Genomic DNA, 25310 nt, shown 5'->3' with positions numbered 1-25310 from the left:
GAACTTGCAGCCAACTATTCAAAAAATCTGAGCCGGAACAAGATTTGTATTTTCTTTTTAGTCACCTTCATAACATATAGGTTGCCAGACCAAGCAGCTCTGTACATAGCGAAGAAGCAGCTTCTTGCACTTATTAATGTCAGTCAACTGACGAACATTCTTGTTTGCAGAAGTGTCTGTACATGTTTTAGCACTGATAAACAGCCACGAGAACAGTCGTGAAGCTGTAAAACAATGCAAAACCTGTACTGTAGAAGTGTAGTAACCTTCCTTGAATCCAGTGTGAATCACATTGAACAATAAGCTGCCAAAATAGGCCTGAGCATGAGATCGAGCTAATGACAGCAACAACAGCGTTTGTCCGAAACCTTCCTGGTGAAACCCAGCAAGTTTCGTAAATCCTGTGAGACGAAAGATTTTGCACATGAGCTTGAGTCATAAAATGAGAGGGGACACTATGCAGGTCTGCAGCATCAGAGTACATCACCAGCTCCCCTACAAAATTCCCCACCAAGACTGTGGGTTTCAGCATATTAAAAATGTCCGAGAGGCTCAGGAAATAACAGGCCATGTGAGCAAACTGATTTAATAGGACTGAAAGTTGAGAACGTTTCAGCTGCCTGACAACTCTTTTGGATGATGTGGGTGAATTACGGTGGCAAGATGTGAACTGCCGCCAGCAGAGTCACCCAGCCACCCCAGTACTACGCCACAACCACATACCGAGCTGAATCAGCTCTGCTGCCGACACCCGGGCACTTCCTGATCAATGACGGGTGCAGAAATAAACTCCAGCTATCCAGGCTGCTTCAAGCAATTCCAAAAATAGCCCAGGGATTTTGCCTGAGGAAATAAAATACAGTGTCTCCTCCCATCAATTTACCTTCTTATGGAATCAGTCTAACAGGTAACCTGATGGAAGCCTAGACCAAGCTGCTTTCCCGCTTTCTTCACGGGAGACGGAGATAGGAAGTCGGCTCCTAACTTTCAACAACAACAGAAGCACCACTGCCTTACCCAAGGGGAGAAACTTCTCCTTGCTGTCTGGCAAACACAAAATAAAAACAAAACCAAACAAATACAAAAAAGGGATGGAAAAACCTCAGTCCTACACTGTCCTACTACAATACCTATAAAAAGATGCGCATGTTGGGATCACATAACCTATTTCTCTTCATCTGAAGAGTTGATTAAAAATACAGCTTTAGAAACATGGATCACCATATAATTTTTTTTAACCCATTCTAATCTGCCTGTTGAAATTAAATGGAAATTTGTAGTTAGAAAAGAGGTTCTAATCATCTTCCCATACACACACACTGTCCTATAAAGAGGTTTATATTATGACTTAGAATTTTCACTGAAAGGCATAAAAATACTTCTCTAAACTTTTTGAATACACCAAGAAATGCGATTGTATCACTTCCTGCAAGTTACACGGTTTTAACTGCAAAATAGCATTTTCTTACTCATGGGAGCCTGAGAAAAGTTCACCCCTCCTAATGGTCAGACTGTAAAGAGCATCCTTCCCCTGTGATATCTCAGGGAACATGATAATTTTTGTATATTCTAAATACAAACGATAAACTTCAGCCCAGGAGCTGGTTTGCAGTGACTGGTCACCAACTGTAAGACAGGAGTCACAAGAGGCTATAAGTCAATGCACCTGGAGCACCTTTTTGAACATTAATGGTTCATATTAAAATACACAAACTACCAAAGGTAAATCACAGGATGCTGCAAATGGATTGTTAAATATGGTCCTTTAAGAGTAATTTAGTTATGTAAAATAAGGGTTCAATCTTACCTCTTCCCACACACTTAGTTATGACTCAACAGAACTACACATAATGATAAAGGTATGCAAGTACTTACACATTTACAAGTATCAGAACCTAATTATTACCTTGTCTAGGAATACGTATTCACCACAGACTGATGTTCTTGGATAATGTCGTGGAGCTACAACGCTAGATACGTTTACCAAGTGCTCCTGGCCTTACTCACGCACGGGAAGGGTAACCATAGAATATAAAAATATTTGAGGAATTTACTTAAAACTTCCTGTTAAATTAATGACTTCTCTTATCCAAGTAAACATTGCACTTTACTACTATATCCAGATCTTATTAGACAAAATAAAAAGTGTAATTACTCTAAAGCAATGTGCAAGTTCTCTCTAATTTTGGTAGCCCTCTAATGTAGACTTTTAATTACGAACTTACCCAGCAAAACAACATGTAAAGGACTTTTTTTTTTTTCCCTCCTAGCGTCAGGTCCAGGTTACGTAGCTTCCTGGGAAGCCAGCTGACATATTGCCTAGCCCTGGCTGCCAGCTAGATGGAAATCTTTGAGTGGGTTTTTTTTTTAGGCTCTCACTGTGATAGACTTCTTTGGAAGGAAGCCCTTCACTTCAGCCTTCTTCCAAAACAGATCAAGACACTGGGCACGCCCCACCTGTTTCTTAAGAATGCCCTCATCACGCTAACCTAGTATTCCAATGCACCAAGAAAGAAAACCTCCGGTGGGCACAGGTGGGTGATCTGCAACTAATTCCATCAGCAGCCACAGTCAGATGCGAGCAACCACAAAACAAAAGTAACCTGCCTCATGAGCAAACTCCTTCCTGGGAATCCTGCTCTCTTATTTAAAGTGTTAAATTACATCATAAAATATAGTGCCTTATCTCCCTTACAAGTTTCATCGTTATTAATACAAATTTAATTTTTCATTACCTGTGAAATTGTGTAATCCTTGCTAGATCAGACCTTATTTCACTCTTGACTTCCACAATGATACTTCTCTGAGGAACCCTTCCTGCCAGAAAAATACATTATTTCAGACACATTTCCATCGTGAATGATCAAATCCAAGATTTGAGTGGCAACCATAGCATTTAAATCAGAGAAGTCAGCAGGAGTTTAGTACTGATAGGTGTATTTAATCATGCTTGTAGAGTGCCTTGCATATCAGAGTCCTGGCCTACCTAGACATTACAGCAATTTCCATGTTTATAGACAACTATACATGCCTTACCAAGGATCCTAGACCTAGAAAACCACCCCTCTGAGAGACAGGCCAAGTTCTGAAACACTATTTACTGGAGAAAGTACTCCCCAGTGCTAGCCCGGCTGCTCAGTAATTTACATACACCTCATATATCATTGCAAAGGACATAAAAACTATTTAATTTCCACTACAATATTAAAGCAAACAGTACAACACAGGAGGAAGGCTACAACACTGAGACAGAATATATTCTGGGAAGAACAGTGCTGCAAGCTGTTTCCTAAAATTGCCATAGGGTAAGCACAGCAGACAGGACCTAAGGTTTTTTTAAGATCTTTTCTGACTGCTTTGATTACAATTTTCTTCTCTCTATGGCCAACAAGAAGGATATTGCATATTATTTTTTATAAAAGCATGTGGCTTTCAGGAATCTCACCTCAGCACAGCTAAGGATAGTACAAACTTTATTATAGACAACAGTCTGTAAAAACAATTATAATGAAATTGCTAAACCACATATATTTATTTTCTGTAGCTTAGGTTCCTCTTGCTTTTCTCTTCCTTCTTCCTTCAACCCACTCCACTCTCCTTGCTGGAATACCATCAGCCTCTTCCCACTCATTAAGAAAAGAGATGAGTTTAAAACAAGTTTCTCAACAGGGCTTTTCTGCTTCCCTTCGTGAACAGAAAAATGCTCACCTAACATCCCTTAGCACACACTGATATCTACACTCCCTTACATAAACACAAATCGTCAATGATTATAATCAAACGGCTTTAGCAACATGCTTACTGTTTGTCTTCAAAACACTAAGCTTAGTGGAGCCCTGTGAACACTACGTCAATCCACCTGCAGGGTCATAAGGAAACTCCTTAATCACCTCCACTTTAAATGAGAGGCCAGTGCATTTGATGGGGGAGCGAGGTACCACCCCAAAGACCTGGGGCAAGGTACAGATGCCCCCAGCACATCCAAGCCCCCCACCACACAACTCCTTCTGCCTGCTGAGCTTCTACCACAGCACCTACACTTCAGGGGCTTGACAAAAATGTGGATTTCCTTGTACGTCCTCTCCATGCCTTTGCTGAGATAACTTGTGCCTCACAGCTATTCCCAGACTAGAGAACAGAGCGGACTAGATACATGTCTAACATACACATCCTTTGAACCTATAGCAAAAAGGAAATGTTGCCCTCCTATGAAATTAAGACTGATTTTTCTATTTTTATCTCAGTCATTAATATCAACAGGTTCGCTTAATTTGCTACATACTATCTTTTACACACAACATCACAACAAAACAGGCTGGGTTTTGTTTGGTTTTTTATTTTGTTTTGTTTTTTTCATATTGGAGGACTGTTTAGGTCTGCATGGCAAACAAAACCTAGGAGCAAGGGCCGATTTTTCCCAGCCCTCTGAAAAAGCTCAGACACGTAATCATTGCTGATTTTTTCCAGCACCTGTGTGCTCCAGAGACAAAACAATTTGACACTGCAGTAAAATAAATTCTCTAATGAAAAAAAAAAGACAGAGAAAGATACAGAGAAAATGGCTAAGAATAGAGACTCACCATAACCTCATTATATATATCGCAAAGATACGCAGTAGACTCCTAAGACCATCACCTTCCACTATCATCACTTCTAAAGTGCCATATTTCCTGTAGGAGTACACCTCCACAACTGTGGACTTCACCTCTTGGCATTAATGAGTCAACAACTAAAAGGTGCACGCTTGACCTAAATACTAAAGTATTTTTTAAAAAGATAAACCAGCACACAAGAATATATAACACAAATGCAGTATTAACCAGGAAAAATAAAAAGAATGAAATTCAAATCATAGAGAATTTCAGGACAAAGTAATAATCTTACCAGTACCAGAGGGGGAAAAGCACAGAGCAATCAAGAAACTGTACAGACAAGTATCATCACTTGTTACTTGGAGACTTTCAGTTTTTGAGATTAAGGTACTCTGAAACCAGACAAGACCTCACATCTGTTTTCACATAAAAATGAAAAGATGCCATGAGAATAAAAAAAGATAGATTTGAAGACTCACATTTTTTTCCTGTTCTCTGCTTAGGAAAACAAGTCCTCTCCAAATGGTGAACGGTATATTCTCCCTTTCAAAGTAAGGCAGGTCACCTAAGCTTCCCAGTGAACACAGGCACTTTGACAATCAGCGTTTCATTAACACACTGGAGAGACTGATGACAAAATGCACACCTGCAGTGCGTCTAAATGCACATGAATCAAAGGCACTGTATGCTGGCTCTTATCTTCTCATATTCAACAGACTGACAGATGGGACAAGAAGATGATTCACCCTCTCCAGACACCGTTAAGTTTGCTGGGAGAAAACACCGAACCACTATATCCTCCTCAATTAAATAACTCAATCAAAAAAAAAAAAAAAAAAAAAAGAAAACAAGAGAGAGCTAAAAGCCTCTCTCTTTGCCCAACCTTTCCTTCTGTTATGACTTCATATATAATCTATCCATACTGTAAACACATCTACCAAGAGATGAGTTTCCTGTAAATGCTCCTCTGTGACATTTGGCATAAATATTGATATTACGAAAGGGTCTGACTTTCACCGTACTCCAAGTTGACTCCCTCTTGGCTCAATCTACTGCTGTAGAGTCATGTCCAGCCCTTCCCATAAACACACTGCCAAAGAGGCACAAAACCCAACCTTTCTTTTCTGACATGAAAAAAATGCATCCTTAACTGTATGCTCATATTTCTCACTTTTTGTGTATGTTTCTTACTTCTTTTTGTGTTCTCTTTTACTAGCTTGATTTCCTGGGGGTTCATGCATGAGATTATGCTCTGAAAGTAATTTTTTAAGAAACTTCACAGAGACTTAGTCCTCAATATTGTCATTTGTGAGTGTGCTTAAAACATGTAACAAGGTTCAAGGTTTGCATGACAGCCTCCTAACAGGTTACCATTATCCACAGTCCACTAGCACAAACAAGACAGTTCTCCAGCTTGAAATCGTTTGCTATTCAAGTTGCAAGTAACACCTCATGATGCTTAAGTAAGCATTTGTAAATTCCTCTGCTGCTAAAAATCAATAAATAAATTTAAGAACAAAGTGATTTACAAAGCTATAGAGAAGCAATTTTTCTGTGTTCATGAATGCCTATCTGGAAACATAGATACCATGACAGCAGTTTGGGATTTTCTCTGACAATTACACAAGGGTTTGCTCTCCCTTCTGAACAAAGAAAGCAAAATTATTTTTTGCTAAGGATAATTGTATATCTGAGAAATAAATAAATCTATCTCCTTTTCAAATGGAATTTTAGTCCAGGTATTTTGGGCTTTAGTTGTTTAGGTCAAAGGCTCAGCAGGTTACAGTTACTAAGCTGTGAGTTGTTGCACTTGGAATTTCAAATAATTAATGAGTAACAGCAGCAACCCTGGCACTGAAATCTGCATGAGAAAGCACTTAAGACTTTACATCACCCTGATACATTATTGTACACGTGTGCTTCTTCAAATATGCTTTCAAGTGCTCACGTCTCGTACTCAAACATCACCTCGTTTTATCTAAATCTTAAATTTCATGCACTAATGTTGCTTTCCCAACCTCTATCCAGGCTATGTACAAAGACAGCATAGAAATATTCATTACTGAATTACTATTGAAGAGAACAATGACAGACCCACGGGAAAACTTCTATTTGAACGTGAGAATGTACGAAATGTACACAAGACAATTATTTCCCTTCTTTCATTAAAAGGAAAATCAGACTTTTTGTTTCATGTGAAAAAGAAAACCAAAGAATGTGACAGGCCAAACACTCATTTTCTTCAGCATAGTTTCCAATGCAGTTCACCATTTACGTCAAATTCAGTGTACAGAAAAAAAACAAACCAAAATTTGTCAACACGTCAAAACAATGGAGTAAGAAACCATGTGTTTCAATAAGGAGATTAGCAGTGTATTCACTTTCAAACATGATTACCAAAATAAACCTCAAACCCACTATGTGATAAAAAGTTAAGTAAGCTTATATACAATATTCACAGCACCCATCACAAGAGTGTCTTGCTCTTGAACAAGTTGCACTTGTAAAGTATAGGGACAAACTATTTTACTTTTATTGTTAACGGAATGTTTTTAAAAGAAGAAAATGTTTCAAATAGCATCATTAGAATCATGACATGGTCCACAGCCTTTAACCAAGGGGGGGGGGGGGGGGTCTCATTCCAGACAGAATGCAAAGACAGCAAGAAAGTTCCTTCCCTTCCTTCCCTAAAGGTCTTGCAACATAAGTATACAAAATACACGCGTAGGAAGTAAACCTTTCTCCCATATTACAGATATAGAGCAAAGGTGGAGATAAGTTAAGGGCAATACATGAAAAATTACTTACGGGCCACTTGAGAAGCTTAGGCAGACATTAGAAACTTAAATCCAGAGCTGTAATTCTGAAAACTCATTCTCAGCTAGTACATAATGCTGGGGTTTGTAATCACAACAGGCACCTCCTTTCCTATTTTACAAGTGCTTCATGGACTTCAAGTTCTGCCATCAGTCATCCAAAACAACACTACAGCTATGATGACACGGCCAAGGAGCTTCACATGATTTCACACCAGAACACCACCAATATACAATGAGGTATTTCTCTGCCATCCTAGGTCTTCAAACAGCAGACTTTCTCAGACACAGAAAATGCTCAGCCTTATCACAAGGCACAGTGGAAACCACTGTAATACCCATCCTCCCTGCCTTTCTTTAAACAGCTATCACAGGAGGTCACCCATACCATTAGATAATAAGCATGTGATTAGCATACTCACACAGGATGTGGGAAACCAGGGATCGTTTTAGAAGATACTGAGGGGAAAGATGAGCCTGACTTGATCACAGGATAACTGTGAGTCACCAATGTGATCTGGCAAGGGAAAATTAAAAAAAAACCAAAACAACGCACCAGATAGACAAACAGACCTACGTTGTATCATGAGGGGGTATTTCCAGTCAAGATAGGGAAGAATTAATGTCATCATACAAGCCACTAGCATAACCTCAGCTGAATACAAGGTACAATTCTGGTCAGCCATATTTAACAACATTAATTTTTTACTAGAACAGATGCAAGGATGATGGCAGCAATGGGAGCCTATTATACAAGGATAAGACTAAAAGCCCATGACATGTCAAGCCTAAGTAAAGCAAAGCTAAATCACAGTGTTAGAAGAGGAAAAAAACATGCTGCCTACGTACAAATCTAAGCTGAAAGTCAGAGTGTTTATAAATGTCAGAAGAGCGGGGCTCTGGAAGAACCAGGAGAGTAGAAAACCTAACTATGTTCAAGACGGAAAGCAAGAGTCTGACCACTGTATTTCAGAGACTGTGTGAATGGCGTGGTTCTTGCCACGGCAGAACAGCAGCCCCAAATGACACAGGTGACTCCTTTTGCCCGAGGATATTCCAATCCACATTTCCAGATGGTATACCTGGAGCATGGCAGGATAGGGGGAGAGTGGAGAGGGACTACCTTTTGCTGAACCTGTTCAAATACTGACAACTGACTTTAGAAAAAGATAAAATAATAAGCCCCCAAATAAAATAAAAATCACAAAAACAGTGATTCCCTGGAACGGGAGAGCAAAAATTAAGTGTGCTAGCTTTTAGCCAGCTAGGTTTCACTGGGGTGTAGATACTGGACAAATAGAATTTTTTCCCCACTCTGAGTTCATTGATGAATTCCTGCTTGTCCATGTTACCATGGAAGTGATCAATATAAAGTACAGGAAAACCGTAATTCTGTCTGTACAAAGACACACGCCTACTGAAAAAAGGGATCAGCACTCCTGCCCAACAGCGTCCAATTTTGAAGCCTCCTCCTTGGAGTGGCAAATGCAGGTCTGATTGAACCGTCTGATGAAGGGATGGAGCTGATCTCCATCCCAAACATGGTACGGCAGGGTCTAGGCAAGTGAGCCCTTCTCCAAGTTTGTCAGCACCTGCCCTCAAGGAGAGGGTTGTGCAACACACACAAAGCCCACCCCCTGCCCCCCGAAGCTCTGGGAACAGCAACAGCAGCACAACACAATGCACTGGGTTCAGAGAGATACTGACTTTTAAGGGGCCTTCTGCTTGGCTTGTTGGCTACCTTGGATAATAACCTGAGGCATCTAATTCTCAGCGTGAGATACACTAGGTGCTTTATACGAGGCTCTTGAAGGCACTTTAACCCCTGTTTCCCACATCATTTGCAAACTGACTGCTTTTTTCATAACATTCCTCCACGACTATATTCCAAAAAAGGCCTTAAAACCCCCTCCCCTCCTCGAGCACTCTGCAGTAAACACACCGCCATGGCAGAGCAATAATGAATAATATTTCCACAGCCTTTGACACTTTATAATCATGTACATATAAACTCTCCAGCAACAGCCACTTCAAACCTATGTGCATCATATCATTGATTCAATCAATAAAGGTGCCTCTCATCCCACTCCTTAGCAGAGTTAAAAACCTTTCAGAAAATAGATACTGGGCTGCTGATATGGCTGAATTCCTTACTTTCCCACCTCAAACAATACCTCTACCTAACGTTTTACTATCAATTCTTAATTCACTCTCAAGCGCCAATAGCTCATAGCACTGAAAGGGCAGTCAATACTGCAAGTTACTTTCTGAAGTACCAATTACACGATACCTGAATCAAAAGCTGTCATTTAATACTTTTAGAGTTATCTACAAGTGAAAACAATGGGGGTTTTTTATTCAATGCAGCATCTTGCTCAAACAAGTTTTTATTTTGCATATAAGGGATCAATCAGTTTGCAAGCAATTAAATTATATTTACAGCTTAACTGTTTTATAACTATTTTTTTCACCGGAAATTCAGCTCTTTTAAGTTAATATTTATATTTAGTCTGAAGAGATGTTGCAGCTGGAACCTTTCACTCCCAAATACATTGCTGATGACCTGTGTGCAGCACCAGTCCCTTCTTTATGCCAACATTGCCCAGCTGTGGTCCCTAACATTTAGTCTGTGGTATTTTAAAATCTTACAATAATTCTGGGTGACCAAACTTGCCCTTATTAAGCTAACACTACTGTTTTAACCACTATCTTCTTTTGGTACATCCAGTGAGTCTAATGCACTACCATTTATAAGTAAGTATCTATGAGTAAATCCATTCTTGGTTTGTCAATGTCCAAAACAAAAATACAGTGATGCTAGGAAGAAAAGCGTTTTGCCCATTTATTATCTCATAGCACACAAAATTCACTAAGAAAAAAACCACTGTGATGAAAAACACAGCTCCACCTCCAAACCACAAGCTTCATAGTATCTGGCAAGGATGTTTAAAAACACAAGCTAAAAGCACTGCAGATTTTGTATGTTTAAAGTTAAGCGAAGTGGAAAGCAATTACCACCACAACTGTTTTTTGGGGTTTTTTTTGTTTGGGTTGTTGGTTTATTTTTATTTTTTTTTTAAACACAGCTGCATACAAATATTTCATCAGTTTGGATACATCGGAGTTCACATATATTCACTCTTAAATTCAATTAGCAATGAACATAAAATTTCCCTTATTTTGCCAACTATCTCATACGAATAGCCAGTCCCAAAGCACTTAAAATTACACTATACATTGATTGTCTGCTAGAATGGAGACGGTTTGCAGATCATATCACGCATACTCTCCTCAAATGCCACATGTGGAAAAGGTACAAGCAGATAACAACGGAATCAGATGCGCAGCAATGCCAGGCTCAGTGGGACTAGGACATGCAGAGGTTGATAAAAGAATGGCATGACAACACAGCAGAACCAAGGGCGCCTAATCATTTTGGTACCAATTACTATTTTGATCATTTAAAGTCATAACGCTCCTGGCAATACCAGCATCTTGCTCATCGCTTGCTTACCCTTTACGCACTGTAGCCTGCCCATATCCAAACACAATCCAGAATATGTACTTTTTCACAAAGAAGATATTTTTTTCCATGCTTTCCTCCCCCTAGCTGCCTGAGCTTGTATTATAAATATGGTATTGCAAGCAGTACGAAATCTCTCTTGGACAGAAGCATGTTATGTATGTCTCACAGCAATGCTACTCAGCATTCAGTTCAGTCTGAACTCTAATTTCTCGCCTCACTTTCCCCTGGACATAATTTTTGTTTCCTCTGTTTCATGTGAACTGGTACTACTTTTGCGAGGCTGAAAAGTCACCTGCCTACATCAGGCTCTTTGTTAGGAGTTTCTGTTGGGACAGCATTCATAAGGGTCTCTCTACAGAGGAGCTAGTCTTGTTCTTTAGGACAGAGGTTGAAGTGAAATAACTTAAATGTAGCTTTTAGTTCAATCTAATCATAGCTTAATTTTCAGGAACATGAGTGATGTCAGACCTCCTAAAAATTAGTATTCTCTGTACAGTCACACCATGAGAACATAAACCATTATTGTAAAATTATGGTAAGTTTCTTAAGAGTGGCAACTATAGTTACAATAAAGATTAAAATCTGTTCAATAACTTCAAAGCACAGGGTTCCCAACCAAATGCAAATAATTTCAAACATTTCTGAATTGCAACAGCCTTTAAACAGAGAATACTTAAAGTGCTTAAAACAGTAAATGACAGGAAACTTATTCAACTGACATTACAGGAGAAGTTTTTATACAAACAGAATGTAATTATAAGCTGGAATTGAGTCAACATACTCGAAGTCAATGCCTCTCTCAAGCAATAAAAAAAAAAGTCATCACAAGATGATTCAATACCACAAAAAGACATATGAAGAACAACCTTTTTATCTATTTATTATCTATTTAAAATCAGCATGACAACAAACATTAACGTCTTAAAATCTTCTTGCATTCATTTGATCTTACTTATTTGCGTGGTTTTTTGTTACACGAGCAAACTCACTGAAGACAATCGTATTGTTTTGCAAAACCAGCTTTCATGCTTCTGTGTGCCAGTATTATTGCTATAATGCATGAGTGATTATGAAATTATTTAATTGCCCTCTTTCCAAAGCTCTGGTTATTTCTGTCAGATTAAAGTACAGAGATGGATGATTGTGAAATACCTTTAATCATTTGGTCATTCTTGAAATGTAAAATTCTACCATTGTCATACTTACATGTTAATCTTTTATTTGCAGTGATTAATTTACTAAACTGGAAAATAGGAAAGTGTGATTTTACACTTCACAAATAATTAAAGCATAAAATCAGATTCCAAAATATAAGAGACATAGACGTTAGAGATAACAGGAAGAACTATATGTTTTCAATACTTACTATGGAGGTACTATTTACCTTTTAGCATCTGACTTCTTCCCCTACATGCATTTTTCAGTCTCAGTTTAGAAATTATCAATATGATTTTGGGGTACATGTAAGATTAAGTTAAAATGCTGACAATTATTTGCAATCTATTATGATTTTCTCCTAAAGTACTAAAGCCTTACTGCAACTGAACACTATTGGAAGCATTAAAATCATGAGTTAATTACACATGCCATTCAAAACATATCATGAAAGCTGTATTTCTCATTAATTCACTGCTGATAGGATTGTTACTAGAACGTTTCTAAACTGTCAAATGTAACTCTTACATCCAGTTCAGCTACTGGTCGTCGAGAAACGTTTCATTACATATATTTATCACCTTACTCCCAAGAGGTTTTCCAGATCCTAAATAATAACACAGTGACTAAAAATTAATACCTAAAACATAACGTATGGTTCTTTACAGCATGAAACTAAGGACGACTATCATCACATGACAAAATTATTTTGATACATGATGAACTACACAAAGTAATCATTGTTTAACAGTAACAGAAAAAGTTGGAAAATTAAACGTTTAAACCAGTAAGTCACGTGGTGCCAATTATAAGATTTGAGAATACTAAATTCCCCAAAAAGTCATTGTGAACTTAGTGCTCAGCACCACACAATCAGGTTAAATTTGTTTGCTTCTTACTATGTGCAAATCAAGCAAGTCTCAGTTTTACTGTGGGTCTTACTGCACTTGAGGGTTGGTGGTGTTTTCCAAAGACCACCTAAAAAATTATGAGAAATAAGGGAACATCAAAATGGTGATTAGAAGGAAAAAAGCCACCACATGACTGGAGAGGTTTTAAATGCATATTAGCAACAACAACAAAAAACAACCAAGCACCAAAAAAAGAGTAGTTTTAAATGCAAATAAAGATTTTTTCACATGCCCTCTCACTGACGCCTGCATATGTATTTCTTGTTATTATCATGCTAATGGCAAGATTATAGACCTAAATAAACACAAAAGAGAATCCAAGACAAAGCCCACTGGCTAAACGCTGATCACCAACACAACGATCAAACCAATATAATTATTAAACTTACTGTCACTTTTGCTGCAAACTTCCTTTCTTGCAAATACCTCAAACACAAGCAGGGAGCAAGAATCACTCTAGCAGCGACATCCTGTTCCTAACAAGCTTGTTCCCCCAGGTCACATGAAGTCCCAACTCATTCATCACCACATTCCCAAGATGCAGATGCTCCATCCTGTGACCAGCATGCACTCAATCATCTACAGATGGACAACAACTGGGCAACCAGAAAAGAAGAGCAGAAAAGGGATTATGCCCAGGTTACCAAGTCTGAGGGATCACTGGGAAAGAAAGCATCACGGTCCAGCATACTTCCGTTGTTTGTTAGTCTAGTCCCATGGTATGTTCAGACATATGCCCACCTGGATGTAACTTTTGGTCATATGAAGAAGGTGGCAACTGGGAATCAACAGTGTGTATTTGCTGAGGTTAAACAACGCCCAATGCTCCAGGTGATTGCCCTCTGTCATAAACTGATGGGATTTGTAGATCAGGGATCAGCGGTGTCATCTACCTTGATTTTAACAAAACTTTCAACACTGTCTCTCACAGCATCTTTGCACCTAACCTGATCTAAGTTACAGTCTAGATAGGCAGACTACTAGATGATAAAAACTCCGTCTCTATCATTAGTCTCAAAGAGCAGCTGTTAATAGTTCCCAATCTACCCATAATCTGGTTACAAGTAGATAAATTAGGGGCCCTATTCTGTTTAGTATCTTTAACAGTAACCTGGCAGAGCGTACAAAAAGTACCCTCAGTGAGGCTGTGGACAACACCAGACTTAGGGGTGCGTCTGATGTACTGGAAGGCAGGGACTGACAGGCTTGAGGAATGGGCCAACATAAACCTTAGGAGAGCACAGCCTGAAAACTAAGTTAGTGGCAAGCAGGTCTGCTAAAAAGGACCTGGGGTCCTGGAGGACAGTAGGCGAGACATGAATCAGCAGCCCACCTGGCAGCAATGAGAGCTAACAACATTCTGGGATCCAGCAACAGAAGCACAGTCAGTGGACTGAGGGAGGGAATTGTTCTGCATCATGTACCATCAGATACTCAGGTATCTGGAGACTACTGGGTCTACTTTTGGATCCCCACTATGAAGCATCAGTCCAGTGGAGCAAGTTCAGTGAAAGGCCACAAAGATAGTTGGTGGCTTTAACACTTGCCTTGCGAGGAGAGGCTAAAGACACTGGGATATTTCAGGTATTATTGCTTTGGAGAATCTAATAGTGGCTTTACAATATCTAAAACTAGATTACTGAGAAGGTGGAGCAGGCTTTTTACCACTGTGCATGGCAGGGGGAGAATGATGTCAACTGAAACCAGGGAATTTATATATATTTATTAGATATAAGGGGGCGGGGGGGAATACACTATAAGCACAATGGAGCATTCGAACAGATGCCCCAAAATATAGTAGAATATCTGTCCTCGAAGCTTTTCAAGATCCAGCCAAACAAAGCCCTAAGAAACCTGGTCTGACCTTGTGCATGACCCTGCTTCAGGAAGGAGGATGGACTGGAGACCTCTTGAAGTCTCCTCTAACCTGAATGAGCCTACAAATCTACGTTGGAATTGTGTATATATGTTAAGCAGAGCATGCACATTTAGGCACAACACAAGCAGGAAGACAGGAGAAACTTCAGGCATATTCAAAACATATTGTACAAGTGATCTATGTATGTGCAGTAAAATTGAATGCCTTCACTATTCTCCGAATTGTATGTGATTACGCAGACCAAAAGAACTGCGTATGCGTGTGTTTAGTCATGTGCCTGATGAGGGCCCCATAGAACATGTCCTTCAAAAGCCTCTGCAAAGCTACTTGACTCACTGAGCCAGAAGACTGAAAAATGTGAACCACAGTTAATCCTAATTCACTTACTAGCACTGCAGCTATGGGCGAGAAGCCACCAAAACCAAAAGCTAATTATAAAAAAAAAGAAGAGACTACAGGTACAGCATACATTTCGTGGCTGATAGAACAGTTTCTAATGGTAGAATATAAACTGCCGTTAAGAACTGCAAGTATGATGCTGCTCAGCGTTGTACCAGATAACTGCATTCAGTCAAAGAGTATACTTTTGCCATTGCTATATGCTGTTCGTGGTAGGTGTATTTTACCCTTCTCACTAAGGCCTAACAGTTGGATAAAACATTACTCACAGAGATGAAACATACAAACCGTTCGCAATAAAAGGCCAATTAGAAGTAACGAGAAGTATTTTGCAACATTTCCTCATGCTTTCCAGGGGCACATAGAATTATGACTTGTAGCTACAATTCTAGCCTTCAATTGGAACCAAATTTCTTCATATACTGCTTTCATTGATAAAGAAGGCTGTAGCATTCAGGAGTTAGAATTAAAAAAAAAAAAAAAAAGAAAAACACAAAACCCAATAAGCACACCACATACCAAGCTTTTTACCACAGGAGGAGGAGAACAGAACATTTTGAAATCCACTTTACAAGTCAGCCAAAATTTGAGATGAACTTTTCAAGACAAAGAGTCCTGCATTTGGTTGAAAGGCACCTACTAAAACTGACATTAAAACAACAACAACTTTTCCCTGGGATCCTGTTACAGATTCTTTCCCATTTGACAAGAGTATCTTTCTGAAAAACAAAACCAAAGCCAAATTATTGCCTACCCTCCAGGTGAACAGTGCTGAGTCAGACTATGCTGATGAAAGCTACACAGAAGCTTACATTTATCTCTTTTCCACAAACAAGTCAGGGCAAAGTAATAGTACAGATAAAAAAAGATTGCGAAAAACCAAGCCAGGGAGTTTCTATTTGTAGAAGCTACACGCTTTGTTTATTAAGTCCTCTTTCAATACAGTAACTTTCACCATTTGGGGAAAAGAATCTAAAAGGCCCAACAAGAGACAAAGTGAAAGATAATTGCAATTGTTTTCCTCTAAGTCAGTCCCAATTTCTTAAGCACATCAATAAGGTAAAAAAAAAAAACAAAAACCAACCATGAATAATACCAGAACCTACTGTCACAAAAATAAAGGGAGAGTTGACACCAAGGCTGACTTAAGAAATGCGAAATGGTTCTGCCCATCTTTGCTATCTCCAGTTTTGCTCATACATGAAGCGCTCCAAGCAACCATTTCCACAACAGTGCACCACTGTCTTCTAGTCAGCCTTTCAGGCATTGTGGGTTTTTTCCTTTGAACTAAGCAACCTAGAGATAAAAATGCCTGGAATCAAATTGCTGAACGCTTCTCAGTGACCGTCCCACTAAAGTGCCAAACTAAAATGGGATCACTGTGTAACCTGATTGTAGATTTTAGTATTGTAGTGGATTCTGGGGTTTGCTCCTATTTTAGCTCTCTAGAATGGTGCGAGCTGTCAAAACACCACGAATGCAACACAATAAGGGTCAGAAAGTTTCCTGTTATAATGATGATATAATTCTTTATGGATAAAGCTTTGAGGAACACATCAATCTCCAAAGTTACTGCTTCATATTGTTTCATCAGTATTTTACACGATACCACAGATCTACTGAAAACATCAGCCAGTTATTTTCCTTGTTTTAGCTTCAGTCCTTGCTGCCATAGTTTTCACTGTAACAGATCTTTTCCGGACACAAAGTTGTAAAGCTGTCCTCCCCACAAAAAGACAGTGTATGCACCATTGCGTCTGTGCCTTCTTAACACTCAAAGAGACAAGTATATGATTTTATTTTGATCCCTGCAAGCTCTGTCTATGCTAGCTTTTAAGCTAATATTCCAAAACTACTTTTCATACAGAGAATTAACAAGATTTGACAAGAGAGTTTAACTAAGGACTTGTTTTTTTTTTTTTAAATCAGAAGAGAAGAGGGATGTTGACATCTGGGAAATAACAATGATGGAGAAAGGTAAGTGAAAAGCATTACAATACATTATACAACACCATAAAGCAATGTTTTGCTATTAACCCTGAGACGTCATGGACTTAACTGTGATCCCAGAAGCTGATGAGTCTCTTCTGAGATGAGCTGACAATCCAGATTACTCAAGGAATTTGTCACAGACTCCAGGAACACTTCCTGGGAGTGGGTACTACGGGAAGCCAGTAGAAGTTCTAAATACATATTAAAAATATTAGTCAGAAGAAAATGGCTGTGAGCTAGGGGTACATTGATGATGCTCAGGTTTACACAGAGATTTTAAGGCCAGAAGACAATAACTGCTGTCACTGGGATCTGCAGAATTGCTGCATTAAAAAAACGTCTAGGCTGTATCTTCATCAAGACACTAACCCAGCCTATACAAAGGCTGAGGAATGAGTGAGAATTGGTCAGTTGCAGTAGACGAGGTAAAAGTGACACTGTTAGGCTGGCGAGGAAGAAAATTTGAGGAGACAGCAAAGACCATCTCTACCACTGAATGCACTCAACCAGCCTTGCCAACCTGAAGCCACTCTACCTTACTTCAGTACATCTATCTGAAATCTATCAAGGAAAACTATGAATGTGAACACTAAGTAGAAGGTACAGGAAAACTGTCCTTAGGGCTCTGAGGCTATCATTACATTGAAAACTATGATTTTACTGTGACAGTTTTACCAGTGAAACACCTTAAGTCCCAAGATGAATCTACCTCAAGTTGGCTTCTTACCACCATACCACACTTTGGCAATACCACGTCCAAAAAGGGCTGACAGTAGATCCCTAGACACAATAGAAGGAGATATACATTGTCCTCTGAAAGGCCCCTGGATACCCAGAAGATGCTATTGCCTTCTAATCTGGAAACTATCATGGCCCAACTTATAACCAAAACAAAATTGGCAGGGCACTGACAACTACAGAACAGCTGTATTTCAAGGCTTTTTGAATCTTTGGAGGACACACTCCTTACCATTAAGATGACAGGCTGCTGTTGCACTATACAAGTCCCCAGTCAGACCTAATCCATCGCAAATAACCATCATTTTTCATCGGTTTGTATGTGCATTCACAAGATCACAATCAAGAGAACTAACTCAAGAATGCAGCCAGGTACGACGAACATAACAGTATCTTTGATTACAATGTTCCTTCTCCTGTATTCTTGAAAAATCTCTTTCAGGAAGTCAAGGATTAAAAGCAAACATTAAGACCAGGTCCAAGGGTTGTAAAACAGTACATAAACTTTCACCAGAACAGCTTTATGTGTGTCTGGTAGCACTGATGTGTGCCTGTTAGGACGCTGCCAAACCTCTTTTTTCAAGTGTCTGAATTCCAAAGATAGCTATAACTTGTCCAGCTGCGTTGTTTTAGCTGAATTGTGTGACTTCTAAGTAAGAAGTGGGCTAAGAACAAACATATTTTCATTTGTGATCCAGAGATTTCAACTCTTTAGCAGAAGCCAAAGATAAAGCACCGGGTAAACACATAAAAATACACTACATGCCTGAATTAATTTTAGGAATATATGTTGTTGTGTATTTGCTTTTGTATTAAAAAAAAAAAAAAAAAAGAGAGAGAGACCTCTGAATTGATCAGTCTTTTTGGATTTATTACTTTGCTTGTTTCTCCCCTTTGAAAGGCCTCACAAAAGCTTCAGAAAAACAAAATAAAAATAAAAAAAAAGCATAGTGAAGAAAAGATTTAGAAAACTAACTTCCCTACTGAGTTATTTCAAAATCACTTCAGGACAGAAGAAAAAAACATGGCTGGAAATTTCCATGTTATTTCTTGTTTTTCTCTCACTTGCCCTTTGCGTGGGTTTTCCTGGGCTACGTCCAAGATTTACAGCTATTCCAAGCAACAGAGCTGGGACTTCACAGTTACTGCAACTGATACAAGAAGCCTCATAGGAACGATCTCACTTTATATTAACCAAAGAGTTCTCCAATTATTTTTAACTGAACATTTTAAGAAGCATAAAGCTTCTCTCCAAGTATGAGGAACACAGATCATTAAAATCTGAATAATGCTGTCAGGAAGTGTTTAAGTATCTGCTATTTAGAAACTTTAACCACGAAAATTGTTCATAATAGACTCTGAATCCTTTAAAGAAAATATAGGAAGTTGTATGTCAGTCTCTACAGAAAAGTTAAACCCAGGATGATCAACTTTTTACAGAAGTGTCGGTCTCTGCAAATCTCTCAACTACAAAGATGAGGTGTAAAAAATTGAGATGAGAGCAACTGATACACCCTGGACATCAAGTAAATTTCTTTTTAAAAAGCCCAAACAACAAAAGTCACACTCAGAAAACAGCTGGCAAAGCAAGAAAACATGAGTACAATTTGTTCTTCAGAAAAGTTAACGAAATTGCTACTCACCTACTCTACCTAACATCAAAATTATTTACTACTATACCCAAAAGACCATGTGACACAAGGATTCAACCAGGACTACATTTGACATTTGTATGGTGATTAGCTGGTAGAAACAGAAATTTCTTCATGTGCTACTAACGCATGAAAATCACCAGAGAAACAAATACATAAAATCCATAGTGATTTAAATGATTAAGTAAAGAAAATCCCCAACTGAGCATGACATAGCCTTTATTTAATGTCACGGAGCATGTAAGATTAGACACTATCATTGTCTCGCTGGAGGAGAGCTGCCAATGAAGTTTCGTGCAACTCTCTCCAACCACAGCTAATTCTACAGTGCTCAGCGTAACTAAGAACATTTTGTCTGAATTCTCAGGTGGGCGAAACCCCTTGAGAACCAGATTTTGATTCCGCTGTTTTCATTTACAACCTAGTCAGCATCACCATATTGTGCTCCTTTAGCTCGAACACAGCATTCACATGTTCTCTCACTGGGGTGAGGACAATCTGCCAGCAGAATGATCAGCGCAGTGGGACCCAGAACCACGACTGAAGGCTACAGTAACATACTCTAATGTAATCTCCACTGAAGGCAGCCACTGCCTTTGGCAACAGGATTGGTCTCTCAGAGACCAACTTGTTAATTTTATACTGATTATCTAATTAGGTCGATATTAAGCAATTTGTGCACAAAGCTGGGTGCCCCAGAAAATGGATATTAACACAAGTAATATGCAAGTAAAGTACTGGAGCCTAGTGTTACCTGTCTGAAACTCCAGTTGTACAAGTTATTTGAGCATCTGAGCTCTAAAGCCTATATCCTTTTTCTGATTTTTCTTCCATGGCTTGCTAACTTTTTTTTAAAATATGTATAAATTCAGGCTGCTTCAGAAATGTCAGTGCCCTGCTGATTTTTTTTTTGGAAGCATTTAACAATTCTAGAAAACTGTAATGGCTTTTTCCTTTTCCAGCTGCAACAGAGGATTTTAAAGAAACCAGAAAAATGCCTGTTTTATGAAAGACTATCAACTGGCTGTATTCAAAACTGCATCTAAAAGTTCCTGACCTGCTGCTGTTCATCAGCAGTGTCCTTTCTTTAAGCAAGAGCCTCACCACAGAAAACATGGATCACAGCTTCAACGTGACATCTTGCCCAAGAGAAAAATTATTCAGGTAATTAAATGCCACAGGACTGGGCACCTCACCAATGATCCAGAAGACTGTGCTATCCTTTAATCCATGAGAGAGTTTACACTTTAAACCTGTATGGAAGACCAGGGTCTTAGACAGCAAACTTTCCAGCTTTCCCCCCCATTAAACACTGGTTATGCTTTCAGTGCTTTAGCCAAGGAATACTAGATTTTGTCCACATTAGTCCATACGTTGTGCCGACTGTCAAAAATTGTTATGTTCTCACGTGGTAAGTAAAAATTTGAACTAAACTGCCTACGTTCTAATATATGAGTGCTCAGCTATCGTAGCCCATCCTTTTGGCACGTAAGAAGTTAACAGAAAACGGGTAGCATATCATTTTGAGCACTTAACACTTTTGCTACTTAGCTGCAAGTAAGTGTAAGATGTGGTTTTCAGTTTAATCTGCCTTCTCTCAACAGTTTATAATGAAGGTGTTTCTTCAGTCATAACAATCACATAGCAGAGCAATTAGAGCCTAACCTATAATGATATGTTCTATTTGATGGAATAAATAACTCAAGTGGCTATTTCAACCATATGGGTAATTTACATTGAGTACTGAACAAAACATCACAAAAAGAATAAACACAAAATTTGTGCATACGCAGCCGGTACTGAGACTCAAGCACCCATTTTCCAAATTCCGTGTTTCTCCAGGCAACGCCGAAAGAGAACACTGGCATTCCCCTAGGATGGGTTGCTCTCTTGCCTAATCCTGCCATTACTATTCCGCGTACCTTCAGTTGTAATACAACACACTGCTAACACTCATCTTCTCAAACTCTCAGAACTGGAAAGAACTGGAAGCATGTCCCAATTATGCTATCGATTCACAGGGTGACCAATGCCAAGTCTTGGTTGTTGCCATGCCTTGAAAACAGATATAATCCCTCTCTGCATGTGCAGGATATTTTGAGTCCATGATGTTTATAATTCTGTCAACCTTGTCTTTAAAAAGGATGTAAGGCCTTAGCTGACTAGAAATCTAAGTCTCATATGGGAGCTGACTTTACGAGGAATAAATCCCAATGCAATTTTCATGAACACACAAAATTAAGCTACTCAAAATATGAAACTATGTTTAAGTAACATGCTGCAATTTCATAAAGTAGAGGGTCTATGGTGGGCCAGAATTTAACACCACGATAATGACTGTAACATTCACTACCTTATTCATAGTAATTATCATTACAGAACAGAGGCTTTGAAAGTTTGTGTACATTTTTTAGTTGTAGAGCATGGCATAAACCCCCAATTTCTGTTCTTAATTCTCTCCTTATTATAAATCCAGTGAAGCTGACAAAACATTACATTTTATTCATGACTATTCTCCCAGCTCAGTGAAAATGAATTTGAATCCCTTTCATTAGGATACGTTAGAAGAGCATACCACTCTCTGCCTTTTTTTTTTTTCATTACAAATATCAAACTTTATTTTAGATGGATTGACTCAGAGCCTAATGCATGAACATGGCTTGGAAAATAAATATCCGTTAATATAACTTCTATGCATGGGCCTTTACAAACTAGAAATTGCCCTTTGATTGTCTTATTAGTGATCAGCAACATCTGTAAAACGCTCCATCTGGTTACCTATTTCTAGTATTATCTTACTAGAAGTCTACATAGCTGCCAAAGCCACTGTATAAGATTAAAGGAAAAAAACTAACAAACTTTGTGTCTTTCAGGCACAAAGGCAACACTTTTACCCAAGGGAATCCTTGAGCCACAGCTGCCTGGAGAGAGCATTCTGGGGAAGCATCACTGCAAGCTTTCCCTGCTGTGGTCCTCTCTAGGCACCTAGTCGTGGCTGCTGCCAGTAGAAACTTCGGTATATGCCGGTATGGCATTTTTAATGTTCTCATGGGTGGTCTTTAGAATAATTCAGAATGCATACAGGCAGAGCTCATGTAACACACGAAAAGTGTAACAATCCATGATGGCTGGGAGCTTTGACAGACTCATACCAGTTATCACTAACTGCTCTAAGTCTATTTAAAGACTTCAAAGAAATGTTTCCTACCAAACTGCCAACAGTAATCAAATCATTAACATAAACCAAGACTGTCTCTTACTCTGTTATTATTTACCTTGACCGACAGGGAGCACCTCATCATCCTTCCAGATGGGTATTTCAAGCCTTTATACACAATCGCCCCACAGTCTACAGGTTAACTTGTTTGTGTCTGTGAACTAGCAGTACTCCATAGACGCAAATTCCCGTTTATTAATCTCAGCATTTTAAGAATAATTAGCGAATATAACAGAAATAGAACAGTGCTATATATACGTGCTGTCACTCCTGATCACCTGAGAGTCAATTCTGGTGCCCACTGAAGAGGGGGGAAACTTTATTTTCTCCACAAGAAAGCCTTTATTTTCACAGTTTCTTCATGTTTTTGTTTTGTTTTTAAATCAACATTCCTCCAAGCGTAGCATCCGAAGGCCAAACGCGATGCCCGCAGGGAAACCCAATCGCGACCGACCTACCTACAAAAATTACAAAAATAGGTGTTTACACCCTTCCCCAGACAAACCCGGCAGCGATTTCCCAAGGAGTCCCCAGGAGCAGGCGGAGAAACCCCGACTGCCGCAGCCCCACCGAGACTTGTTTGAAACGCCGCCAAACCCCTCCACGAGCCACCGCACCGACGGGGACGCGCACCGAGGGGGTCGGCGGCGCCGAGCCGGTGAGAGAGGGAGAGGGAGGAGGAAGAGGAGGAGGAGGAAGAGAAGGAGGTGGTGGCGGCGGGCCCCGGCGGCGGGGCCTCGAGGAAGGCGCTGACAGGAGCCAGGGGGGCGGGAAGCCCAACCGCGGCACCTGGGCCGCAGCCCGGTCCCCGCCACCGGGCGCGCTTTCAGGCATTCCCCACGGGACAGTTTCCTCGCACGGAACTTCACCGGGAATCGTGCCCGGCGAGAGGCGGGGAGTGCCCGGGCAGGGGAGGGCAGGGCACGGCGGGGAAGCAGCCAGTGGGATGGCGGCGGGGGCAGCAGCACCTGCCCCGCTCCTCCGCCGCCCGCCAGCGCCTGGCGCGCGGCTTTACCCTCCCTGAGGTAAGAAAAAAAAGAAAAAAAAAAAAGAGAAGAAGAAAAAAAAATAAAAAGGAGAAGTTGGCCATTTCTGTTTAAAACTCCGGGCACAGCCACGATGTGAAACCGGAAGCCCACGGTACCGGCTTCAGGCCTCCCGCTGCCGGCCGGGCCGCCACAGGCTGTGCCACCCCCCCCCCCCCCCCTCGCCCTTCGCCCCGTTGTGTAACGCACCGGCCCCGGCCCCGGCAGCTGCCTCCGCGGCGGGCGGCTCAGCCCCCAGCGCTGCTCGCCCTGCCGGCAGGGGTACCCGTCCCGGAGGCGGAATCAAGGGGAGGAGGGAGCCCGGGGGCCACCTTACCGCTGCCGGCGCCACCTGCTTCAGGTGTCCCGCCGAGCTCCCCGACGCCCGCCCCACCGAGGGGGCGCGACGCGGGGTTGGAGGTCGGGGGGGGGGGGGGGGGGGGAGGGTGTCACAGGCGGCGAAGAGGAAGGGAAGCGAGTCGAAACGCTACCACCACCACCACCCCCCCCCCCGCCCCGGGTGAACCGCTGGCTCTACCGCCTCCTTCCCCGGAGCGCAACAACAACAACCACGGCGGAGCCCGGCGTGTGGAGCGGGCGCGGCCCCAGAGCAACCGGCGGGGACGGGGTGGGGGCGGTGGACGGAGGTCTGCTCGCCCCCCGGGGTGCCCCGTTCGCCCGCCGGGGTGCCCCGCTCCCCTCCCTACACGGCTCCGCTCCACACAGGGCTCCCCTCCCCGAAGCCTCCCGGAGAGAAATAATATAAAACCCCCATAAAATAATAAAAAGAAAGGAATAAATCACAACGCACCCCTGGCGTGTCCTCTTGGGCTGCGGCGCTCCGGCGGCTGCATGCAGCGGGGGCAGCCGGGGTGCGAGGGGGCAGCACACCCCCCCGTGCCCCCCCGCCACCCACCGGGAGAGGCAGAGATGGAGCCGGGAGGGACGAAAGCTCAGGATCGCGCCTGACTCCCTTCCTCCCGCCCCCGAGCGAGGAGCTCCCCCCGCTCCCCGCCGGCGCGTTGCCGTTTGTTGTCTTGCTTTTTCCTGGCTCCCCCCCTCCCTTGAAAGCGCGGCGGCGGCCCCCGGTACCTGGGCGGGAGGTGCGTCCGGCAGCCGCTCCCCGCCGCCAGGAGGAAGCAGCGGGCGGGGGCAGCTGCCGTGCCGCGGAGGCGGGCGGGACAGGGACCCCCCCGGGAGGAGAAAGGAGGCAGGGAGGGAAGCCCGTTACCCTCGGGGGGCCGGGCGGCACTCCACTGCCGGGTAAGGGGAGGGAGAGGGAGCTTAGACCACCAGGAGCTGGATAGGCAAGCGGTGGCAACCTGCCTGGCTGCTCTCTGGCCTCTCGGGCCTGACAGCTGTGGGCCAGTGACTGGTCCCTGTAACTTGTCCTAGTGGGATTTTAATA

General features: G+C 41.3%; 1 protein-coding gene across 3 annotated transcripts in view; it reads right to left on the bottom strand.

The window, feature by feature from the left end:
• The window catches only part of MBP (myelin basic protein), a 120288-nt gene extending 95340 nt beyond the window's left edge, over positions 1-24948 (bottom strand). The window contains exon 1 of one of the 3 annotated variants that reach the window (XM_063326400.1): positions 24714-24948. Coding sequence is in view for 1 of the 3 variants with exons in the window: in XM_063326403.1 (XP_063182473.1) it covers positions 24714-24756 (43 nt within the window). In the remaining 2 variants the exon portion in view is untranslated. Of the gene's footprint in view, positions 1-2735; positions 2802-24713 lie in introns of those variants that run through there. The other 2 variants (XM_063326403.1, XM_063326402.1) reach the window with 2 other exon arrangements.
• Positions 24949-25310: the final 362 nt, after the last annotated feature.

Source organism: Chroicocephalus ridibundus, chromosome 2 (genome assembly GCF_963924245.1).
Source record: "Chroicocephalus ridibundus chromosome 2, bChrRid1.1, whole genome shotgun sequence".
NCBI classification, from domain to species: Eukaryota; Metazoa; Chordata; class Aves; order Charadriiformes; family Laridae; genus Chroicocephalus; species Chroicocephalus ridibundus.
The sequence above is the reverse complement of the archived record's forward strand: the minus strand, read 5'-3'. Positions and strand labels throughout refer to the sequence as shown.